Raw genomic sequence first — 19452 nt, 5'->3', positions numbered from 1 at the left:
CTCAACCACATCTCATGAGTTTAGCTAGGAGATTGTGCCAGAAGCTTTGCTAACGTCAAGGTGAACAACATCCACTGCACTTCTGTTGCCCACAAAGCTGGTTACATCTTCATAAAAGCCAGTCTCAAGTTCTTGATCCCTATGTGTTCTGCATGCTTGTTGGGATATTCTCGTGAAGACTGGAATGTTTTCTTACTAGTTTGTTTTGAAGTTTGTACTTTAATCTTAGAAGAAATAAAACATTCATGTAGCATTCTGATTTCACACTTTTAATTTTTCCCTATGATATAGTATTCCCACACTAATGCATATAAAATTGTTCACATCAGGATCTTTCAAAAATTAAACAACCTTTGCCAAAACCTGATTGTGCCCCATAGCTGGACCTACGGGGAGGCATGGATGGTTTACTTTAACAGTAACTACTACATTGATTCTTTTTCGTACCGTAGAGTACTTGTTCTTAGAAGAAAATATTAATTAAAAATGCGAAAGTAGAGCAAAATTAACGGAACTTAGAGTTTTGTATGTAACGTTTTGACTTTTACACACCTACTAAGACATGTTTATGTAGGTGGGTATGTCTCAACTGTATTCCTAAGTTTGATATAGGTGTGAGTAACTGCGAGGGTGAAGTTCCCCTGACAGAAAGATCATGGAATCACAGAATAGTTTGGATTTGAATGGATCTTGGAGATCATGTAGTTGCAACCCCCCTGCCATGGGCAGGGACACCTTCCACTACGCCAAGGTTGCTCCAAGCCCCGTCCAACCTGGCCTTGAACACTGCCAGGGATGGGGCAGCCACAGCTTCTCTGGGCACCCTGTGCCAGTGCCTCACCACCCTCACAGGGAAAAACTTCCATATATCTAATCTAAATCTCCCTTCATTCAGTTTAAATCTATTGCCCTTTGTCCTATCCATATATGCCCTTGCCAAAAGTCCCTCTCCAGCTTTCTTATTGGCCCCTTTAGGTACTGGAAGCTGCTTTAAGGTCTCCTCAGAGCCTTCTCCAGGCTGAACAACCTCAGGTCTCAGCCTCTCTCTGTAAGAGATGTACTCCAGCCCTCTGAGTGTCTTTATGGGCTCCTCTGGTCTCAATCTAACAGGTCCATGTCCAGATCTGCATGTATTTGCAAGTATAGGGCTGTATAATACTGGCTCCACATGTTTTTTGCCACTGTCTTTTCATGAGCAGTTCAGTGTAAGACTGGGAAAACCATGAGGTTTCAAGTCATGTTTTTCTGCCAGATTTTAATTTAACTCTGTTTAGTGTCCTTCTCCATTTCCCAGTGAGATGCCAGTGATGCATTGTGCTTGCTCAAAGCACAGGCAGTCCAGGGAGAAGGCTGCTGCTGCCTCTGCATTAGCTTAGTGTGCTTCTGCTGCACCGGATTAATGTTCCCCCAGGTGCGTTACATGTACTCTGTATACACAGATTGGAGTGGTCTTCATTCAGGCTTGGTGTTTTACAGACTGCTTTGACTTAGGCATTATTGGTGAAGATTGTTTCTATAGAAGTTGAATTCTATAGGAAGTTTAAACTTTCAGAAGCTTTGCTTTACTGTAGTGCTTAGATGTGTTTTGGAATTGTGGAAAGCATTATCATTAAACAGTAGGATAGCATGAGGGGATATTGCTCCAGCCTCTGAGAAATTTACCTTTAGCAGAAATGAAACCTCTAAAAACTTCCTAAAATATCATTCTTATATGAAAATAAGTGGGTGCAAGCAGTAATTAGTTTAGCAGTGAATCCAAGGTTTTTGTATATATGTGCTGTGCATCCAGGTTCCTGCTATAAATATTCTATTGCTGAATATACCACTACTAATCTGTCCAGTGTTAATTTGCAGTTCGTAACAGCAGAGGGATTTAAGACAAATATACGCTATTTCCTTAAATAAATAAGATATTGAACCTCAAACCATAGTTCTATTGATTATTTTCTTAGTGAGGGATAACAATATAAAACCAGGCAAATCATTATTTTACTAGGAATAACCAAATGATCTGGAAGTTTCTGATGAAACTAACTATTTCTTGGGAAGAATCTTGTTCAGATATTCATAATAACTTTATACGAGCCAACTCAGGAGGTATTTGTGTTTTCCTTATGGGTGTTTTCTATTACAAAAGCAAGATCAGGAATTCACTGATGTGTAGCTTCCCTTTCCTTGTACTCATTTAATGACACTAAGCAGCCTTCTATACAGTTGTGTTTTGCATAGTAGATAAAAGAAAAGGTCATTTTAAAGGCTTAGTTATTTTTAAATAGATAAAGTGAAAATGTTTGCATTTATGTATATATTTGTATTATTTATATGCTCTTAATAATTTGGGGAAATTGGCAAATAAAATAATTGGAAATTGGAAAATAAAAAAAGTAAAAGAAATCTCAAACATGAACCCTGTGACAGGCACATCCACCACAGAAAAGCCTTTAATGCCTGTGTGGCTTTATTGCTACAGCAACAAGAATTGGGCAGATGGCGCTGGATTTTCTACTAGGTATGAGCAGGGATTTTCTGTGTAACATGGTAACAAATCAAGTTGTCCTTATGCAAAACAATTCAATAGCTTTTAGGCATTTTTGAAAATTAAATTGGACTGTTTGTAAACAAGGTCAGGGCAAAGTAATTGTTGTTATTGAAATGACATTTGTGCAGGCTTCTGAGGATAAGTAAAACGAAATATTAAAAGCAAGTGCATTTTTTTCGGGGGTAATTTAAGCCAGCACATAGCATTTAGGTACGGTGTTTATGACAGGTGGACTAATTCATCTGTGGAACTGCTGGCTTGGGCTGTGGGACACTGAATCTGGCTTAAACAGCAGAGATTAGATAATCAAAGCAAATACTCTCTCTTGGGAGTCTCAAAAGAAAGCAGTACGGAGGTGGCCGAGCTTGTTCGTTATTTCAGCAAAACCAACAGGAGCACACTTCCAAGCTTGAAGGATGTTTGTTCTTAGATGGTGAGGCTGCCAGGGAGAATCTGAAAGACCAGAAGTCTCAGCTTTCCAATTAAAATAGTTTCTTTGTGCTGTATCGATCTTCTGATCTTGTGTCCAAGTTATTTGAGTTTGAACACTAATTGAGACCTGCATTAGATTGTTCAGACCTTTAATTGCGGGTGCTTTCTGTTTTTAATGATCCTGCAGGGTTTTGTGCTCACAGCGAGAAGAGAGAAGTAAGAGTGATTAGGCAAAGGAGTTTGGGGTGTCAGCCATGTGCAAGGAACAAGGGGATTGAGCTGATTGTGTGGCACCTGGAAGGGCTCAGCTGTGTTGAGTATCTGCTGTGTTTGGGGGTGACTCGGTGTTCCTGTACAGCACCGCATGAAAGCCTCCAATACCCCTAGTGCCACAGCCTCAGTCACACCAGCCAGAAATATTCCTTCCTCGCAAGCTGAGTGATCTCCGTTTTCTGGAAAACATGGCATAATATTACATGTTACAGAAACCGCCAGAAATATTAAGTATGTGATACAGGGTTGCCAACTTAAATCTACGTACAAGAGAAACTGCGTGGGTTCTGTGGTCTGGCATATCTAACACCCTCGTACACCCCTGCCTGCCTTTGTGGGGCTTTATTGCTAAGGTGTCCACATCCCATCTCCCTCCCTGCAGTCAGCCAGAGCACGTATCAGTAAGGGCTACTGTTGACTTCTCTTGGTTTTGCTCCGTTGTTATTTGATTTGCTTAGGGGTGTCTGCCTGTGTACAGGTATTTTGCATTTAGTTTTCTGGATTTAATATAGTCATATGCTGCTTTTCACAAAGCATCAACATATTTAGGGATGTGAATAATTGGTTGGTTGTTCTTTAAGCTTTTACAGAAGACTGATTTGGCAAAGCTTTTACAATAAGGGTGCCAAGTGTAAAACAGCATTTTATAGTCTCAGAACTCTTGCAGGAGCTGCTATACACCAAATGTCTGTGTAGATACTATTTATGTTTTGAGAGGGGATAATATTTTAAAATTAGCCCTCTGAGCATCTTCTTGGCCTCCTCGGGACTTGCTCTAACAGGTCCATGTCCTTTTTATGTTGGGAGGCCCAATATAAGATTTGCTCGTATCTGCTTTACCTCTGGTCCAGTTGTGATTTGAATTACCCTTAAATACTCAAACCCCTCATCTTTTCCTGCATGTTTGATTAGTTTTGGGTTGCTTTACTTTGGGTTACTTAAAAAAAGTGCAGAACAATTCAGGGGCATGAATAATCTGTGCTGCATCTCTTTAAAGTGTTGGGTGCGCAAGAGCATCACCTACTCTCTTTCAATAAGGGTTAGTGGTTTGGCAGCTAATCAATCTTTAATCCATTTAATATATGTTGTGTTCTTACAATGCTTGGATGCTTTAATTGAAATGTTGCACAACGTTCAGTCCTTACTTACATGTCATTATCAATGCGGTTATCTTGTCAACCAAATGTGTAATCTCCTCAGATGACATTTGTGAAGTTAATTAGACCAGGTCATGTTGGTTATTGTTTGTTAGTCCTCTTTGATTTCCTATGAAGCCTTCCTACCTTGATGCTGTGTTTTGACTGAGCTTGAGGAAAACTAACCACTCATAATGGAACTCATCCATTAACCTTTAATAGCAATTGTTCTCTTTGCTGTTTCGGTTTTCAGACTTCTTATAAGTCTAACTGTACCCAACAAAATGGGTAGGTTTCAGAATAGGTTACATCACCGGCTAAGGCTGCTTGAGATCTTATTCGTAACTCACAATTTTTCAGAACACCATGGAATTTTTCAGTCTGTATTTAATTTCCCCTTCTACACCACAGTTGGTACACTGTGAGGATCTCCTTGGAGATCTCTCTTTTTAAAATCTTTAGTTACTTTGGATGTGTTTATAAATGGATAGCCTAAGCATAGGCACTGAGCGTGTAGCAGGTGAGTAGCATCTTCTGTAGTGACATACGGAGTAGGTGTTTGAGAGCCCGTTAAAGATGAGTCTCTAGCAGCTGAACTTCCTTCCGCTGCTGGACCACTCTGGTGCTGACCACACACAAACTGCGCACATTGTCACTGAGACACAAGTGTCATTGCTGTGAACAGGATTTGGAGCCAGCTGTGTCCCTGACCCCAAAACAACCTGTACACACATTCTTCCTTATTTATTCTGCTTATCATCCTTTTGGTGGCATGCATGAAGTTAGTGATCAAGTCTAAATATCAATTTGTTTAATTATTGTTGTTACTGAAAGTGAAAACCCACTGTTAATACTGGATAGTATGCTTTATCTGCTGCATGCCTTAATTTTGAGCTCTTAATTTAAAAGAGAGAGAAGAACAATGAATAAATAAATAGCTTTTCAATCCAGACAGTCCTTGTATGGTTACCTAACTGGGAATGATGTCAAAGTCTATTGTGCTTTTTTCAAGTGTATTTTTAAAAGAGCTAGTTGCCTAGGTCAGTGCCTTTTTGAACAGAAGATTAATGAGCATGCATAGAGAAAAAAAGTAAGTTCAATGTATGTAAGTGGGAAGTTCTTAATGGGCGATCAAAGGCAATGGCCAAATTGGAAACGATAGCAGACAGAGAATGGAGAATTACAGGCTTACTTGTGCTTGCATATGGGTTTCTTCTGCTCAAAGCACCTTCCTCTATTTGCTGGTCCTCCCAGAAGTACAGCTGCTGAGCCTCTCTGAGGACACAATACCTTGCACATTACTGAAGTTGCTTGCTGTTAACGCTCTGAGAACTGCATCTTAACTCTGCACAACACAGTCACTCAGTACAGAATACTGTGTGTTGGTGCTCTGTTAAAAGCCATCTTTATTTACGCATGGTATCTTTCAGTGTTTCTAAAACATTTAGGCTTGACTACCCAAGCATGGATTTGCAGTTCTTGCCACCAAATGTTTTGTTTGAAAGTTGTGACTTTAAATGCAGAACAAAACACTTTGTTTTGTTTTGTTTGTTCTTCCTCCTTTCTAATAACCTTTAGGAGTATGAAAACCTTTGTCACTTGTTTTAAATATCCTTATGACGACTCCTTGTAAGCCTGTATGTATTTATAGTAAATATTATACTGTGTTTGTCACCAGGGAGATTGCCGCTATGAACTGGAGATTCAGCCTCACTTACGTATTGAAGACGTTAATGTTCAAAGGAATAAAAGTCATCCCTTCATGACCAACTCCACGTTTGATCAGAAGGCATGCTCATCTAGAAAAGAGGTGGCACACAGATCAAAAGTAAAACCATTTTTACCTGATACAGATGATAATGAGAGTGAATTCTTCACCACATTTAAAGTATCAAAACCAAAGACTCCAAAAGGAACTTCCGGATCTAATCTGGAAGTGCCTGTGTTGCCTACAGATACTAATACTTCCGCTTCTTACTCAGCAGGAAGGCTTACTGTGGTTGAAAATGCTGACCAGGGCAGTCAAGAGGATGAGGAGCTAGAGGTGACATTTGACTTGAATGGATTTATTGACCTATGTGACAACAGTGACAGTACTGTAATTGAAGAAAGTGCAGCAATGAAGGAAAACAAAACTGTAGATAAAGCTTGTAGGTCACAGGGGACAAACCACACAGATCTGGGTTATAGTAGCTTCACAGCTGAGAAATCACCTGTGTCCGCTGACTTATTTTATCTTCCTGAGTCCTATGTGGATTCATTTGCTCTTGTGAGACCACTTGAGGAGCCTTCTTGGTTAAAACAAATATTTTCCCATGTGAAAAGGCTTTTATCACAATCTCCTCCCTTTTTGAATAACGTTCATGATTTTGAAAACGTGATGAGAACTGAAGAAATAATACGTCCTTTTCAAGAAGTTATTTGTGATAGATATTCAGAGAGACTACAGGACAGAGTCTTTCCTGCACCCTCAGATGCTGATTGTTCACTGCTGCTCCTTGAAAATCCTGAAGGGAGGGTCACCAGTGAATTGCGTGGTTCCTTAAGTACCTGTTTTCCAAAAACTCTGTCATCTTCTGACACCGCTGTTGTTAAAGCCAAAGAGGAACTTCACTGGGATGACAGCTTTGATAGTCTGTTTGATAATGAAGAATTCACTGAAATTCAAGAGAATCGGTATTTTGCTCAAAAAGATATTAAGCTTGACAAGAAAAAAGTGGTAGTGGATGGAGAGAACAGTATACATTTATTTGAAGATGAACACCTTTACAACACAAATAATGGAAGTTTTTCTGCAACCAGTAAGCATTTAGTCAGGTCAGATTCAGGTGGGAGTGCTATTGGGCCAGTTGCAGAGCAGGGCTCTGAGTGGCTTCCTTCCAAGGTGTGCTGCAGGAACACTGATACAACCTGTGAGGAGCAGCCAGGAAGCAGTAAAACCACAGCCCTGGAAATACCAGGTGATGTTAGTGTGAGCGAGCAGTCTCTGGTTAATGATGATCTTTATGACTGTTCTCAAGAACTGTTTTCTGTTAATTTTGATTTGGGATTTTCCATTGAAGAGTGTGAGAATGAAATCTTTGAAGAAAATAGAGATACTAATAGTACCAGAAAATCAAATGGTGCCTTGGGGGGTCATGCAGATGTTAAATCCACTGAAGATAAAAAAAAGTTACTGAATTATAGCTTCAAACTTGAAACATCACCAGAACGGGATTGCAAAGGTCTTGGGAGAAGAGATACTTCCACACCATTGCCATTCCAGAGTAGGAGCATGAATGGCAGAGAAGGAGCTGGGGGTGCTTCTGCTGCAGTGCCTTTCCTGGAGTCAGGAGGTGGAAGAACAAGAAGTGGGTCACCCAAAGCTTCGGCTCCTGCACTTTCTACCCCAACAAGTAGAAAGATTATGAATATTAAAGCTAACAGAAGAATTCCTATGAATGTCTTCTCTAGTGCCAGGGAGGAAATTCCAGAGGGGCCTCTTACAGATAAAGTAAATAAAAGCCCATGCAGGCAGAACTTTGGGAGTTCAGCTGTGGATGCGCTTCCTTCCTCTTTGAGAAGAACTGAAAACCTGGACCGCATCAACATTCCTAGTTCACGTGTGTCTCCTGCTGAAGGTAGGGATTTCAGGGGTACAGTTAGTTAATACCTTCATGTGTAAATAAATAGAATCCAATAGCTTTTGGATCCTCAATTTAGTTTTATGACTAAGGTGGGAAGGATGAAAGGGAAAGGGAATAATGTAAATTGTTGTAAATACTAAAAGTTGGGTCAGTGAGGAGACTTTCCACTTCAGCTGCCTCTAAAGCCCTTTCTTAATATTCCCAATGTCTGATTTGTAATCGTCTGGATCTGTTGTACTCTGATCCCCAAATCCGTGCCTTCTTTTTTTCCTATCATTGTTCCTGAGGAATAGAAACTACTGATTTCTGTTTTGTTGCATGACAATTGACTTGTATTTAAAATTTCCTGATTATAACTTCAGCACAAGCCTGGATTGTCTTAAAGATATTGACTGTTTTTAGGCTCTATTCTATTTTTATTTCCTCCCTTTTCTTTCCCTCTTCTGTCTTTCTCTGGTTTAGGACCAACATACCATAAAAAAAAGTATTTTATATTCATATATTCCTAATATATAAATGACTGTCATTCTTCACTCGTAGGTCACGTACAAGTCATATTCACACCCTTTTTGAATTTGTCTCTGAACAACCTTGAATTACTTTCAAAATAGTTGAGACATAATAATACTTGGTCTCATTCATAAGGCACTTTGAGGTTTTTTGAGTGGTTTTCTTACTGTCCTTAGATGTTGAAACAAAGCAGAAACGTCCTTTTGGTGGTAAACACATCTTTTTTCTTTTCCTTCTCTTTGAATTTGTATGATATTCTGTTTTGTGAAGATGACTGATTGTTGAATGCCACCTTTCTTCCCGAATAATTGTCATCACACCTTTAAACTGATACGTTAGTTTGCTGAATTTAAAAATTGCAATTAATTTAAAAAGAGTAATAAATTTAAAACAAACAAACAAACAAAACCACACAAAACCCCAAAACTACACAAAGAAACAAATTGCTGTTTTAGAATTGCAGGGTTAACAGTGAATCTGGATCAGGTTATTAAGGGCTTTATTAAGGGCTTTCATAGAATCCCAGGTTGGAAGGAACCTCAAGGATCATCTGGTCCAACCTTTCTAGTCAAAGCATGACCTAGATTAGATGTCCCAACACCCTGTCCAGTCGAATCTTAACAGTGTCCAGTGTTGGGGAATCCACCACTTCCCCAGGGAGATCATTCCAATGGCTGATTGTTCTCAGTGTGAAAATTTTTCCTCTTGTGTCCAGTTGGAATCTCCCCAGGACTAACTTGTGCCCATTATCCCTCATCTTTTCCACATGGCTCCTTGTAAAAAGAGAGTCTCCATCATCTTTGTAGCCACCCTTTAAATACTGGAATATGGTGATCAGGTCTCCCCTGGGCCGCCTTTTCTCTAGGCTGAACAAGCCCAGCTCTCTTGGCCCTTCCTCACACGGCTTCCCAGTCCTTGGAACATCTTTATGGCCCTTCTCTGGACCCTCCCTAGCCTGTCCACATCTTTTTTGTACAGCAGGGACCAAAACTGAGCATGGTATTCCAGGTGTGGCCTGACAGGCAGTGAGTGGGAGAGCTTGGTCCAGTCAGGTCTTGAAAACCTCCCCAGGCAATGTATGCTGCTGAAATGGATAGTTATTGGTATTTAAATATGTTATTGTAGAAGTGGAAAGTTTGGGAATTCTGTGCTTTTCCTTAAAGAAATTCAAACTTTGAGTGATTCAGTCAGAACCAACTCTCCGTCCCTCTCTGTCCTGCTATACTCCCAAAGAAACAGAGGGAAAAATAAGCCAGAATGCCATAGATGCAAGTAATGTCGAGCCTGCTTTGGGCTGGGAAGGATGTCATAACAGGCAGTGTACCTCATGCGCCAAATCCAGGGTCTCTCCATCAGAAGTGGAGCTTTGCCATGCGGAAAGGAAGATCTTGTCTTTCGTAAAATCAGTCCTTTGTAAAACCAAAAAGGCTGCAGTTGTTTGAAAAGGAATTGGAAAGAAGACTTTTCTGTGAGCTGTGGTCTTGTTCAGTGGACCCAAAGGGAGATTTATTAGAAAATGCTTCCAGAAGTGCAACTCTTGCTCAACTTTAAAGGGCTTTTGCTCTTGTTTTCAAAACTCCTTTTTCTGTGTCTGTACTGCCTGGAGTAATCGCTTTCACTCAGAGACTCTCCAGGGAAGCAGGATTTATTGTATATCTCAGCTGGAGATTATTTATTTTGATTAGCAAGGCTAAAGAGAACAATATTTGCCACATAAATCAATAAATAATCTCCTTCATAGGTACTTCTATAAGAGAGACAGATTTTGATTTTGATTGCTCAGTTATAGCAATATTGTGTTCTGAACAATGCATTTTCTTGTGAATGTTGTTTACTATTTTTTTCTGTAGGACCCAGCAGCGAGAGTGAAGAAGAGATAGTTTTCCAGAGAAAAAATAGGAGAAAAAAGAATGTTTTGAAGTCTCCTGATGTGAGTCTTAACAAAAGAAAAAAAGAAAAAAAAAAACCAACAAAGAGAAGCAAAATGCCAAATCAAACACCAAACCCAAAACCCTCTTTGCAGTTATACTTATTTCTGTTTACATAGGTTATGAATGACAGTGACTTTGAATCACCAATTCGTGCCAGGAGAAAACGTCGGCACCCACTTAACATGGTAAGGGCGAGAAATAACGCAAGCTCGTTTCTGGAGTATATATTTAAACATTTACTTTTTCCAGTCAGTAGGCAAGTGTTCTTATAAAAATATTTTATGCCATTTGACCTAAGGAGTATTAGAATGTAATTGCTTTCCTTCCTTCAATTCTTTCCCAAGGTCTCCAGAGATGACTTTGTAGGTGTTTTTTGGCAGTGAAATATTGTTATAGGCAGGAGAGCTGTCCCTCTCCGTTCGTGGAAGGCAGTAAAGTAACCTTTGCTGCAAAGCTTTGAGGAAAAAAAATAACAACTCATGTCCCATTTGACCTGTTTTTTCTTCCAATTAACATGTTTTTTCCGTTCTTTTTGTATTTATTAAGGCGATTAGCATGATTGCATTATTTTGCCATAGCAAATCAACCACATAAAACTCAGGTGTTGCTTAAAACCCCCAGTTGTTGAAGGATGATTGTGTAATTAAAGTATTGCTTGCTTTAGTCTTACTGAGGTGTCTGTGAAATATTCCTCTAGTCAGACATGTCCAGTGATGACAGCATGGATTTTCACAAGAACTTGCACAGGACCATAAGTAACTCCACAGCCTGTAACAAAAACCAGCTGAGAAGTACGAAACGGCCAAAGGTCGAGAGCAGTTTTACAAACAAGGTCTGTGGCATTACATGGCTCTCTTAATATGCTGAAGGTTGTATTTGGAGAGGTTTGTGTTTAAATTGCAATGTAGATAATGGCTGTGCATTGTCTTATATATGCGTATGGAGGTATGTGCACGTTGGCAAAGTTATAAAGTCTAGTTCAGAAGAATTTGTCTTTGAACATGAGCAGCACGTTACCAAACAAAACCAAAAAAAGAGACAGAAAGAGACATAGTGAGATTCTACTTCATGTCCAAACTGCAAGAATGAACTGAAAATATTTTTTAGTTTGTCTATATTTAAACTTAAAAAAAAGAATCCAACAAAAAACAAAATATGAAAATGCCAGATATGTTGAGCACTGGTTTCACAAACTGAAGATGAAAATTCACCATGTCATTGGGTGGCTCGTTCTAGAGCTCATATGTATTTTATGGCCTAAAAGATGGAGCTTCTGTCTATTTTATGGCCTCTGTAGGATCTCATGATAAAACTGTATCATAGTAGGCATGCGGTTGGGCAGTTGTTTGTTTTTAAGACATTGTTTGGGGGGTCGAGGCTCAGAGCTATTTTGCACAAGCTTCTTGCAAATGTTTGATATGAAATCTTGAAACACTGGATAAGGGTCTTAACCCTCACATCCATTGCCTGACTTTCAGAGGAATCTGCATAATAATAACCAGAAGCAAAATAACAATCTACATTGCAAGTAGAACTCAAAGATTAGTCAAACTCAGGAAGCTCAGGTTCTTGTCCAGAACTTAGGCTATTAGGATACTTGATCATATGAATTTACCACCTACTCTAATGGTTTCACCTTTGGACACATTAAGACAGAGATGCTCCCTCGACCCCAAAGCTTAAATCTTAACTTAGTGCTTTACGCTTTAATCTGTCACTGCAGCAGGACTGGATGCAGGAGAGGATGCAGGGCAGAATTATATATTCATAGTAAGTTTAATAGCTCTTAAGTATGCATGGAGGTGGTTCTGCTGGGCAAAAATTACCGCAATTTGGGCTCTGCGGCATATTATGTTGGATATTTTTAAAGTTTTAAAGCTAATCTTCATTATGGAGACTTCCTTATAGCATCAGTATTTTATGTTCTGGAATACAAACAAAGAGGTAGATGAAAAGTCCATTTAGCAATTTTATTTAAATGTATTTTTTAGTGTAAGACCAAAAGGTTCATGGAAAAAAAGTATTGTATACTTATGAAATTATACTCTTCACATATCATCTTACCTAAGCATCACGATGTTTAGGTAAGGTGATATATGAATGCATATTATTTTACTTAAACAACATAGTGATGAACATGTCAGAATTCCAGATCCACAGAAGGTCCAAGACATCAACATCATTCTGATCAGTCCACCACCAGTTACAGAAGTTCAGGTAATGGAGTTGTAAATGCAGGATAGATCTGCAATTAAAATAACAGAGATTATGAGAAGCCCAGGGTGACCAAAACAGCCACTGGCACTGAATTCAACCATTCAATAAATAATAGAAGAATGTGGTAACTTGTTTCCCAGGTGTGACCAGACTCGTGACTCTCAGTTTCTGGTGTCACAGTGCTTTTCACGCTGCAGGGTTTGTCCCCTCTGGAGTCTTTCACAAGTAAGAAGGATTAAGACTAATTGGCAATAGCATTGGGAGTTCTTTCCTGTAAACAGGTGACCTCCAGTGTGTTTCAGAATAATCAAAACTGTTCTAGAAATGGAATAATGCCTGTCAGTCAGGCTTACTAATTGGTATAAGCAAATAATTAAAGGACTTGGAAAAACTGAAAACCAGAGATGTCACTGTAGCACAATTTACCCCAGACTTCCCATGTACTAAACTAAAATTCACAGCTTTGCTTTTTACTCACAGTATTTTGAAGGCAAACAAATTATTCCTTTGGAGTCATTGGGATATATAATGGTTTGGGGTTTTTTTTCCTGCATGTTTTACTTTGGTACTTTATAGCTGAGATCATAAGAGAAAAAGCTGAATATAAAGTCTCTCTGACAAAACATCTTCCTGAATTCTTTTGTTTTGTTTCCGTGTACATTGTAGTGAATGTTTTGTTGTCTGTGTTTGATGGAACTAAGTACCAAGGGTTGTATCCTGTCTCCTGGGCTGCAGTTCACGTGTGAAGTGCCTCATCTTCCCTGAAAGATGAGCATTTTCTCAATAATGAGTTACACTGTGTTATGAATCCATGAAACAGTCCCAAGTCTTAAACAGAAAAGAGCAAAGAAGTGTGAAATCTGAAGTTTTTAGAGGACCTGGGTTCAGAGTAATGCAGCACTTCAAAATCAAAACAGATTCTTGAAAGCAAATAAAATGAGTAAAACTACACTTGTAAGTTACAAAATAACTTAACACATTGTAGCTACTGCAAAGTATTAAGTTAGTAAACTGCCTGTGCTATTAACTAGCAAGCAGTGCTGCATGCTGTGGTTACCTTTGGCCAGGGCTTTGAAACGGAAAGCAGCTTCCCTCTCCTGCACTGATGGGGCAGATGTTTGTGCACTGTCCTGTGTTTCACCGAGCTTTGTGTTCTTTGCATCACCTCTCCCTGTGATGGATTCTCTTTTCAAAGCCAGGAGCCTGATATCTGTGAGCATCGAAGCAGCTGATGCTATGAAGTAATGAACTGATTTAATCAGAGATCTCATAGGCAATAATAGTTAATTGGGAGCCAGCTTTTAACTAAAATTTGGTTTGAGGGGTTTTTTTTAATTTTTTTAGGCTGCAGCAAGACAGTTTTTAGATGAAGAAGCTGAGCTGTCCCAGCAGGATGCAGATGGTGTTTCTTCTGATGAGACTGATGATGCAGAGAACGAGCTGAACTCTTCGCTTGTTCAGTTCCTGAATGATGATGTGGAAGTCACGCAAGTGTTAAACGGTGAATGAGGAAAGCTCTTTATGCTTTTAAGATCAGGGGTGTTGCTTAGCAAGTGGTGTGTGGTAGGCATGGCCATTCAGTCAGTAGTCTCCTAATAAGCAGTAATCTCCTCATCTGTAGTAAATCAGATGCTTTCCATTATCTGTTTGTACCTTGTTGTCTTCCTTTATTCTCATAGGTTTCTTATGTAGTAAGTTCTTTGCTGGAGTCTCTGCCATACAATAGCTTTGGGCAGGCTGGAATCAGTTCTTTGAGGATTGTGGCGCAGGAGATCACCCCTCACTAAGCCTCAACCAACCCTTCCTGTGCCATTGTGACTGAACATAATTTGCCAGTTCACTTAGAAATTTCTGAACCTTTCAGGTCTTCTGTTAAAGAGAAACCTAAAATATGATATGAAATAGCAATAGATAACATTACAGTGTTAGTACTGACAGAGCTGAGAAGATAATGCTGCTTTCTGGCTGAGTTGCTTTACTTACCCTGTGCTTACGAACCATGTCTTTCCTTGGGATATTTGCATGATGGAATCATCTTATTACCATTTAAGATTCCCAGATGTTGCTAAGAAATTTCCTCCTCTGCTGAAATTGTGAGTTGTTCCCTGTAAGACCCTGTGTGGACTTCAAAAAAACCTATCCATTTCCCATACAGTCTCTGAAATAAATTGTCTTTATTTAGGGAGAGATTTGCAATGTGGAAAACTGAGTGATTGGGGAAAACTGAGTGATTGGGGCAAATACCACTCTTCTCCCTGCCACGGGCATCCCGAGCTCTGCCTGCTGAGAAAACCTTCTCCGTGGCAGCCCTCATGACAGCAGGATGGGTAGACCTAGTCCCTTGCTTCAGGATTTTAAGAGGTGTCTGGAGAATTGCAAATTCTCCAGGTTTTTGGGAGAGTATAAAGGAATTACTTAATATGGAAAACACAGTGTAAGAATAATGAATTAAAAAGTATATCCTTAATAATACTGTATTTTCTTTTATCTTCTTGTTTTAATTCAGACTTCGAAATGAAAGGAATTTACCTGAAATCTGTGCGTAGTCCAGCTCTTGGCAATAGATACAAAATGGTTCATCGTGAATTCAACGCCTTAGAGATTTTCTCACAGGTATGAAACAAAATTAGATCTGTCCTTTTGAAATTCTGATGGTGTGTGACCCTATTTAGGTTCTAGTCCTCCTTTGAAGTGTAGTTTGCAGCCTGAGGTTGATAAATAATAAGTTCTAATATAAGACTTCATTTGGTTTTGACTTCATTTTGGTTTTTAAGTTAAAGAGTGCAGACACTGATGCTTTGACAGAAGCATACACACCCCATTCTTCAGCCAGAGGGAGGCTGTCCACCAGTCTGAAGCAAAAGCATCCCAGTCCCTAGCTGTGTTTTCACTGAAGGTGATCCTTGTTGATCGATGTGGGACTGCACAGTCCTTCCAGGTTCAGCAGTGTATCTTCCCCTCTCCACTGTCTTCCACTGTTACAAAGGATACCAACTGCCACATCCTAAGGATGAGGCCTCTGACCCAGCATGTAATGTTTCCAGGCTCTCACCCAACTTCCCAGTTTGGTGAAACAAGCAACCCTCAAATGGAGGTGTAACAGTTGGGGCGTATGCCTGTTACATGGTTGTATGTCAGGTTGCCCTGTGCTCTTGGTGCCACACAGGCAGCAGTGTCAAGAGGTCACATTTGTCTAGCAATTAGAAGGTTAGCTCCCAAAACGGTAGATCATAGAATAACACAGACTGGTTTGGGTTGGAAGGAACCTTAAAGCTCATCCAGTTCCAACCCCCCTGCTGTGGGCAGGGACACCTTCCACTAGACCAGTTGCTCCAAGCTCCGTCCAACCTAGCCTTGAACACTGCCAGGGATGGGGCAGCCACAGCTTCTCTGGGCAACCTGGGCCAGTGCCTCACCACCCTCACAGGGAAGAGGGTGGTGAGGCACTGGTGAGGCACTGATTCCTAATATCTCATCTAAATCTCCCCTCTGTCAGTTTAAAGCCATTCCCCCTTGTCCTGTTCCTACAGGCCCTTGTCAAAAGCCCCTCTCATCTTTCTTGACAGCCTCTTTAGGCACTGGAAGCTGCTCTAAGGTCTCCCCAGAGCCTTCTCTGCTCCAAGCTGAACAACCCAGTGCTCTCAGCCTCTCTGCACAGACGCGGTGGCTCAGGGTCCTTCCCCTTGTGCAGACATGTGCGAAGGAGGTACTCCTGTCTGTAATTCAGCTCGTTTGGTGGTAACGCTAGTGAGCAAGTCTTGCTTCATTGGTGATATTACACTTAATACTTGCATTAAAAGCTTTCTGGTGGTGAATCCTTGGCCTGACCAAAATCTGAATGTGTGCACATTCCAGGCTCAGCTATGGGTATGTTGAGCCCTTCTGGGAAGTAGCTCCCCTGCAGAGCAGGGGAGAGTTTGGGGGGTGAGAAGCCCCCAGTTCTGCAGTACTTGTGTGTGTTATGGACTGTATAAGCAACGTACCTTTATGGAGAGGAGGAGCAAAATCATTGCAGTGTTTCAAAACTTACTGGGTTTGGGTTTTTTCTCCCCACAGATTCCTGAGCAAGACCAGGCTTATGCAGAAGATAGTTTCTGTGTTGTAGAGGAGGAGGAGGAAACCTGCAAAAAAAGTGTATCTAGTGAGGAGGAAGTGTCCATTAATTTTGATCTCCTAAACAATGAGAACTTTACTAATGGAAGAAAACAATACCTCACTCGACGCAGAAAAACAATAAACCAGGCCAAGATGGAAGAGAACTATTCATCCCCAGTGCAAAAGAAGAAACCATCCCGAATTATTGTTCTCAGTGATTCTAGTGGGGAAGAAACAAGTGTCAGCAATGAAAAGCCTATGAAAACAGACTGTGTCAGGGCACAACAGGAAAATGCTAAGTTACCCAAGTCATTGCCTTCAGCTTCTTCTGTGCAGCACAAAGAAATTGCTGAGGAAAGCACTGTTCATCACTCTGCAGAGGATAAAAGCAAGATGCTTCTTGGCTTGAAAGCTTCAGTACCTGACATGCTGGATTTTCACCCAGACCATCAAGTCAGGAGCACATGCTTTCCACCAGCCATCACTAGTTCTGCTTTGGGGAAAGAGAATCTGCAGGCTTCCAGAGAGGTTGGTGTTAATCCAATGCAAGGGCCTTCCTCTCACCCCATGTTTTCTAAAGAACCAGCCCTGGCAGGACCCTGGTGCATTGCACTGTTGTTCTGAGGCCTATCAGCAGTGTGGTAACGGAGCAGGACTATTCCGCTTGTACTGCTTTGCACCGTCTCCCTTTTCTAGGAAGCATTTGTACTCACAGGGTGACCTGGAGAGTATCTTAGCAGTCAGTAATAAAAATCCTGTGAGAATATGGATCTATTTCAAATAATAGAGAGTGTTCGCTAGTTCTTTGGGTTTTGTAGTTATAAAATACTTGTTTGCTGTCCTGAATGAACACCCTTTATAGTCTGAGGTTGGATTCCTGACCTCTTACACTTTTACAGTATTCAGGTTTGTTGAATTGCTCTTAAAGGTCTTTTCCAACCTAAATTATTCTATGAAGGCTGCATGCTTTTGTCATTCAAATAATTAATATATATAAATAATTGGATTAAAAAAAAAAAAAAGAGTGGAACAAAGTGCATCTGTTAAGCATCAGTATTTGAAAAACATACTTTCTCTAAGGGCATGTTGTTCTTTGGCCTTATGCTTCTGTGGTTTCTGAGAAATACAATGTAATTTTTACCATTTACAGGTGGAAAGTTCTTTGAAGAACGCCAGTAGAAGCACTTCAGTTCCATCTTGTTCTGCTTCCATAACCCCCTCTTCAGCTACAGCTCTGTTTTTACGAGACACTCTGGAGAAAAAGCCCTCACTCTGTGTTCTGGTAGATAGTCGTGAGATCTCCTCTGGAGCAGAGGTGATTTCCTCCTTGAAGGCAGTTCACGCTGTGAAGGTGCAGGTTTGCTCTCTGAGCAGCAGCGATTACATTGTGAGCAACCGCATGGCGGTGGAAAGGATGTTTCTGTCAGAGTTACTGAACTCTACAAACAGGACTAAAGTCACCCAGAGGATCCAGCACCTGCAGAGCATGTTTGAGAGGACGTGTGTGGTTGTGGAAACAGACAGGATAAAACCAGGTAGATGTTCCCAGGGTAGGGGATGCACTGGTGTCTGCTCAGGGCTTGCGCTGGCCACGCTGGCTTTGTGTATGGCACAGGCAGAAAGCAGATTGGAAACCCTGTACTGTGATCTCCGTAGCAGCATTACATTAATAAGGTCACCAACTGAAGGTTAGAATTCATTTTGCTTTTGAGGGCCATTTAATAGAGGCACACTGGATCCCGTGGGATATGTTGCTTACCAATTGCTGAGGCAGGGAAAAGTAAGTCCAAAAACCACTAACTTCAAGACTGATTTCAGCAAAGGTGAGAACAGCAGAATAAAGGAACGAGCACAATCTTTTCCATGCTCTGTCCTAAAATAATAGTGGACTCAAGAAGTGAGTTCTCTGTCACACTGAGGGAACATTCTCACAGTTCAGACCCAGTGAGAACGGCAGCTGGTCTGGGCACACCACCCTATGTAGTAACTCTGCCTCCAAATTGGAGACACCAAGCCACGTGCTGGCTACTGCTTGGACAAGTGAAAGGCAATCAGCTGAATGAAATCAGTTTTTAGAAAAGAGCAGCATTCCTGCAAGAAGTTACTTTGGGAAGGCTGCAGCTGAGCTATCACGTCACATCACAAGGCACAGAACAGAGGAGTTGCAAAGACAATTCCTGACTTGGTTAAACATTTTTGGAAAACTCAAGACTATTTCTTGAATTTGTATAGTTTGGACAAGCTCTTTGTTTTAATCCTAAGATCCAAATTATGAATCAAACCATTTTACTAACGCTGTTGTTTTCAGTGGCATCTAGAAAATAACTGAGAGGTCTTGCTTGCACCTGCTTCGCAGAAGAGGGAACTAGAGCTCACAGTTCCAATTAAATTATAGATATTCTAGTGGAGTAAAACTCCACTACTTGAAATCAAATTGTTGTGGATGCAGCTCTGGTTTAGTGACTTAAATCCAATTTATTGCTAGTTCACATATGAAAACAATGATAGAATTGGTCACTGACGATGTAGCTTCTCAGAGGGGTTGCAGATGAGGAGGTTGCCCTTGATCTGCTTTATTTCCCCATTGCTAGGGGATCTCATCCATTTTCATCAGTTGTGCCCAGTTTTTCTCATTACACTGTTTCCAGAGCGCTGCTGGTTTGTTATTGACAGTGTTCAAGTGCATTCTTATG

The 19452-nt window shown here is 40.6% G+C and overlaps 1 protein-coding gene across 4 annotated transcripts in view; it reads left to right on the top strand.

The window, feature by feature from the left end:
• The window catches only part of FANCM (FA complementation group M), a 71201-nt gene that overhangs the window by 50388 nt on the left and 1361 nt on the right, over positions 1-19452 (top strand). For 2 of the 4 annotated variants that reach the window (XM_030484937.1, XM_030484938.1), the window contains exons 14-21: positions 6059-8000; positions 10367-10446; positions 10564-10632; positions 11145-11279; positions 14009-14165; positions 15171-15277; positions 16721-17287; positions 17910-18294. In XM_030484937.1, the coding sequence (XP_030340797.1) occupies positions 6059-8000; positions 10367-10446; positions 10564-10632; positions 11145-11279; positions 14009-14165; positions 15171-15277; positions 16721-17287; positions 17910-18294 (3442 nt within the window). Of the gene's footprint in view, positions 1-6058; positions 8001-10366; positions 10447-10563; positions 10633-11144; positions 11280-14008; positions 14166-15170; positions 15278-16720; positions 17288-17909; positions 18295-19452 lie in introns of those variants that run through there. The other 2 variants (XR_003991269.1, XR_003991270.1) reach the window with 2 other exon arrangements.

Source organism: Strigops habroptila, chromosome 4, assembly GCF_004027225.2.
Source record: "Strigops habroptila isolate Jane chromosome 4, bStrHab1.2.pri, whole genome shotgun sequence".
Classification (NCBI taxonomy): Eukaryota; Metazoa; Chordata; class Aves; order Psittaciformes; family Psittacidae; genus Strigops; species Strigops habroptila.
Note: the sequence above shows the minus strand (reverse complement) of the source record. Positions and strands in the feature narration are given on the sequence as shown.